This window comes from Asparagus officinalis, chromosome 6 (assembly GCF_001876935.1).
Source record: "Asparagus officinalis chromosome 6, Aspof.V1, whole genome shotgun sequence".
NCBI lineage: Eukaryota > Viridiplantae > Streptophyta > Magnoliopsida > Asparagales > Asparagaceae > Asparagus > Asparagus officinalis.
This window is the reverse complement of record NC_033799.1, coordinates 9,280,369-9,285,159: the sequence shown is the minus strand read 5'-3', so window position 1 is coordinate 9,285,159 and position 4,791 is coordinate 9,280,369. Positions and strand designations below refer to the sequence as shown.

The following is a 4,791-nucleotide window of genomic DNA, read 5'->3' as shown; positions in this document are numbered from 1 at the left end:
TCAGCCCAAAAGGATACATAAAATTGGAAAACGGTAAACAAGTGTATTGTCCCCAAAGCTTAAACCTCCTCTTTTTGTTGTTCGAACAGTAATGCCATATTGTCAATAAAACACATGGGAGCTGTATCAAATGTATAAAACTGTAAATAACATGTACATCTGTGTGCAAGTGGCGTGTACATCCTGCTTGCTGGTACTGGTTTTCAACTGAGAAAACAATATCATAATTCATAAAGAGCACTACAACCAAAGAAAACATTATAAATTAAAAAATATTTACCTTCACCTTTGTCACGTGATGCCAAATATTGTCTGATGCTTTGACCTTCTTGCACTCTCGCTACGCCATCTTTTAAGATGACTTCCATTATTGTTTCTCCAACTATTTCATATGTTTCTACATCCAGAAACCTAAGGAGGGCGATGGGATCTCCACCGCAACACTTCATAAGCCATTCATCCTTTAGCATCCTCAAACACTCCTTAGTCACTGACAGGGACCTATCTGACAACCCCCTCTGAAGAACAGTGGTTCTAAGCTTAATACTGATGCAGAAATTTTAAAATAAATTAGAAAACAAATTGCTTCATAAAACTTTAGCAACAAGGTAACATGAAGGTACCTGAGACTCTGAAGTGGAAATTTACTAGCCAGGACGCAATATGCAGCTCTACGAACAGCATCACTCACGTCAAGCATTGATGAAACTATTGCTGTTGCCGTATCATTGGATGGTGGCAATGATAAAACTATAGTTTTCCGCACCTCCTACACATATTTCGATTACTTATAGGAAATGAAGACTCTGAAAATTGTGATGAGAAACTATGAAAAGAACTTACAGCATTTGACTCTTCAGGCAAAACCTGGAGAAACAGACTGATAATATCACTGTTCTCCACGTCATTTGCAAAGCGAGATAGGGCACGCACTGCAAAACCACGTATTGCAGGGACTTTATCCTCCACTCTCTGCTTCATGTTGTCTATAACTTCATCCCATACCTCATTACTTACCTCCGCATCATCTGGCAACCGCATTATAATCTGTGCAAGAAAAACTGACATATTATCAGCAATAAACTATCAAAATGACTAAAAAGGAAATATTCAAATTTCCATTAAGAATGTTCCGAACATTTCTCTATATATGCTGCAATAAATAATGGTCAATTATACAAAATATTCATCTCGTAGCTTACATTAAGAACATGAAGAAAAAAATACTGGATTATGACTTGTGTCTTACAACTTCATGATAATAAGAAGCATTATGCTGAAAATAGTAACATAACTACTACAGACAGGTTTCAATCATGATAGAGAAATATGACGAAATACGACAAATATGGTATAGACAGTTTCCAATGCTTAGATATAAAACTAACTTGAGCAACAAGTACATCAACTCTGCCCTACGATGTCAAATAACACAAAACAACGCAAAATAAGCAGGAACATTTCCAGAAGAACTTAAACCTGGCCATCAATCCCGATAGGAAAACACTCAATTGAGGAGAAGCATCATCATAATACTGGTTTCATGATTCAACAGAACTGTATGTGCATCTGACACAGAAAATAATTTCAAATCAACCTCTGTAATAATTTTAACAAAATAGCTTACGCGTCTGTACAGAAAAAGGTCAAATTTCAGAAAAGCACAGATGATGGCCACAATTGAACTACTGATATGGACAAAATGACTTAAATTCATGTAATACGTGGGATAATGAAAATTAAAGAAATCATCATTAAAACAAGCTACGGCAAAACAGTTAAACTTTCTTAACTCTAGATGTCAGGTCGCGCACTAGTGAAAACATAGATAGGGAGATTTAACAAAAAGACCAGCTTCTATGACAAATAAAGAGAATTTCAGTTCAAAAAATAATCATATCTATAACGTGTTTTCATAGTTCTTTGTGAAAGAAATGTTGTGCTGCTTACACAAGAGCATACTATTTATATCAATCAAAAGAAATAAATTGATATAGCATCGGAAGTGGCCATGTAACTTAGTAACAGATACACGCATAATAATTTTATAGAATTTCTCATCGACCCTTCTAACAAAGAGGAATACTTAAAACCCAATAAGCTGGACCAATTTGATGCTGTTGATTTGCAATAACATAAATGTATAACCAATGTAAAAGGGTTAGAATAAAGGAAAACAACCATGTATCACATGCTTTTTTTCACTTCTATTGCTTTCAAAATTGTCTGAACTACCAATAAACATGTTGTTAAGGGCCCCATGATTCCAGGGAACATCTTGTGAAAGAAACTTCGTGCGTGCATCTTAACCTCACACGTGCACCATTTCTTCTAAGGTCATTAAACTAAACAAATTTAAGAGGTGCAATTTGCAAATTTGAAGATGAAGTTTCCATTGTCTTCAATAGTTTCTTACGTCTGAATATATACAGTTAGAGATGGAGATAGGGGTGGATCTACTGGACAGGTACTGTCCTTAAAACTTCATAAAGACCCGACTTTATATTAGATTGTTCACAATTCTACCAAATTCATCATACATTTCTAATAAGATCACCGCCACCCCCCCCCCCGAAAAAAAAAAGGAAGTGGTTGGGGGTTTCAGCTCTGAGTATTAAATATGTTAAATACACATTCCGCTGTATACAAGAAGATCAAAATTTCCAATCGAAGTGGTACAAACTGGCTGCTAGACCAAAAGTTATTTAACTTATAGAATTTAAGCAGAGAATTTGCACATATTGGTGGTACGATTTCTCATCAACATCAAAACATCTGCCAGCCCCTGAAACTAGCAGACTGTCTGTATACGGCCACAGCCAATAAGAACTTACAAGCTCTCAAAACTCTGTACATCATATGCTTCATGATACAGATGAGAGAAATGACTTAAAGTCACTAAAGTAATGTGTTCTAAATAATGTTTTCTTTACATGTGAATATGAACTGGTTCAACACACAAAAGCAGCCCATATCTCCACTTTATTGAAGAGGCAATTTTTTTTTAAAAAAAGGACAAAATCGCTGATGGAAAGTTTGCAGAGGAGGCTTCTTCTGCGAAATTGTTCTCGCCTCAAATTTCCTTCTTTCAATTATTATCGTGCTGCAAACCCCGCTTCAAAGGAAATCTCACCATAAAAAGACCCATTTGAAAGGCCTCAGTTAGCAAAACATGGCATAAATAATCTTCAAACTGTTCTTCTAAGTATAGTGAACTGCGTTATATACATTAACAAACTCATCAAATTAAACTGAATTTAAGAGTGGCCAATTAAACAAAATCAAAACCCTAAACCGTTAGTAGAGCAGAGCTTCTGTTCAAAGTATTTTTTGAGAACAAATTTCCTTCTTCTTAATGGCTTAGTTGCCTCAAAATCACTTCCACAACTGACAAACTCCGTCAAAAGACCAACTTGGTGAAGTCTCAATTTGCCAAAATATAAAGGAAAAACCTAATATTCCACGAAGTACGCGCCCAGGAAAAACTTAACAATTACCTCCGATACGATCTGGCAAGCCCTAAACCTAGCGCTCCTTTGCCCCGCCCTCGCCGCCATCAACAAAAACCCTATAAATTCCTCCAGGAACTCATCAGAAACCCTAGCATCCTTCTCGTCGCGCCTCGCGGCGAAAGCCGAAACAAATCGAACCACTCTCTCCGAGGAAACGGTTCGCCTCGCGAAGTCGAAGAGAGGGGTTAGGGCTTTGACGAAGGACGAGAAGAAGAGGGAGCGAGGGCGAGGGGAGGTTGAGGAACGGAGAGAGGAGAGCTCTTTGAGCTTCCGACCGTGGATAGCGTGAGAGAGGCGGCATTCGTCTAGGATCCCGGCGATTTTGCGCGGGAGAGTGGCTGAATCGCCGGCGGCGGTGAGCTCCGGCATCGGGATCTGGGTTTGGAGTTGAGAATGGGGAAAGTTTGGGAGAGGTTTGGGCGGGAGGATTATCTGTTTGAACGAATTTTCGCCCGTTTGAGGAGGAGATGTATGGATTTGACGAGATGCAGTCACCGGTGGTGAGAATAAGGGACGGCAAGCAAGAGACTTTTCATTGACCCCCCAAAGGTAAAACCGCAACTCAAATCTTCGTCAATGCTTGATTTTATGTGTTTAACTAAACCACATTACTGCTGGTTTAGTTAAATTTGATCAGGATGAGCATAAATTGGTTTTCAGGGACTAGTTCTAAGTTAAACTTAGTTTGACTATGTTAGATTAAATTTTGTTTGGAACTAATTAATAGTGGTTTTTTTAATTCAAGTTTGAATTATAGATTCAAATTTGTCTGGTTTTTTAGTTTTTTTCCAGGCCACTGACTCTTTTCTGGATTGGCTCTTATTTGATTATTGACCAAGATCATGAGAGGTTTAAATAAAGATGAGGTTCAAATCGTGAAATCGTCGAACTAAGGCTCTGCTTGACAATCAAATAAGAGCGAGACCAGTCTTATCTTTTTTTTCCCTTTAACCATGACCGGTGGTGAGGACCCATCCCGGCTTACTTTTAGGGCTGATAAAGCATATAAAAAACTATATAGAATTAGATCTGCTTTTTCCAACCGTGAAATACACATAAAAACTAGATCAAGATTGATCTACTCGTAATTCTAGTGAGTTGTCAAACAGATCAGGAGGCTATTTAGAGACACACTAAAACAAATTTATTGAGATCAGTTTTTATCCAAATTCACGATCTGAATTTATGTAATCTGAATTTATGTGTTTCATTAATCAACCAATAAGCACAGAAATCTTTTGATTCTTTTCTTTTTTTTTTTTGGGGGGGGGGGGGGGGG

At 37.7% G+C, this 4,791-nt stretch overlaps 1 protein-coding gene across 1 annotated transcript; it reads right to left on the bottom strand.

Moving 5' to 3' along the window:
• LOC109846431 (condensin complex subunit 3-like) lies at positions 207-4,008 on the bottom strand. The gene is made up of 4 exons (XM_020415665.1): positions 3,498-4,008; positions 844-1,047; positions 624-769; positions 207-546 (listed from the first exon to the last, which is right to left on the bottom strand). The coding sequence occupies exons 1-4, from the start codon at positions 3,879-3,881 to the stop codon at positions 222-224; spliced, it is 1,059 nt and encodes a 352-aa protein (XP_020271254.1). The 5' UTR covers positions 3,882-4,008; the 3' UTR covers positions 207-221.

Bases quoted from the DNA above. Each gene is read 5' to 3' on its own strand.
- LOC109846431 (XM_020415665.1), bottom strand. From the start codon at position 3,881: ATGCCGGAGCTCACCGCCGCCGGCGATTCAGCCACTCTCCCGCGCAAA. The intron at 770-843 runs GTAAGTTCTTTT...AAATATGTGTAG, and splicing joins TGCCTGAAGAGTCAAATGCT to GAGGTGCGGAAAACTATAGT. The intron at 547-623 runs GTACCTTCATGT...TTTCTGCATCAG, and splicing joins TTTCCACTTCAGAGTCTCAG to TATTAAGCTTAGAACCACTG.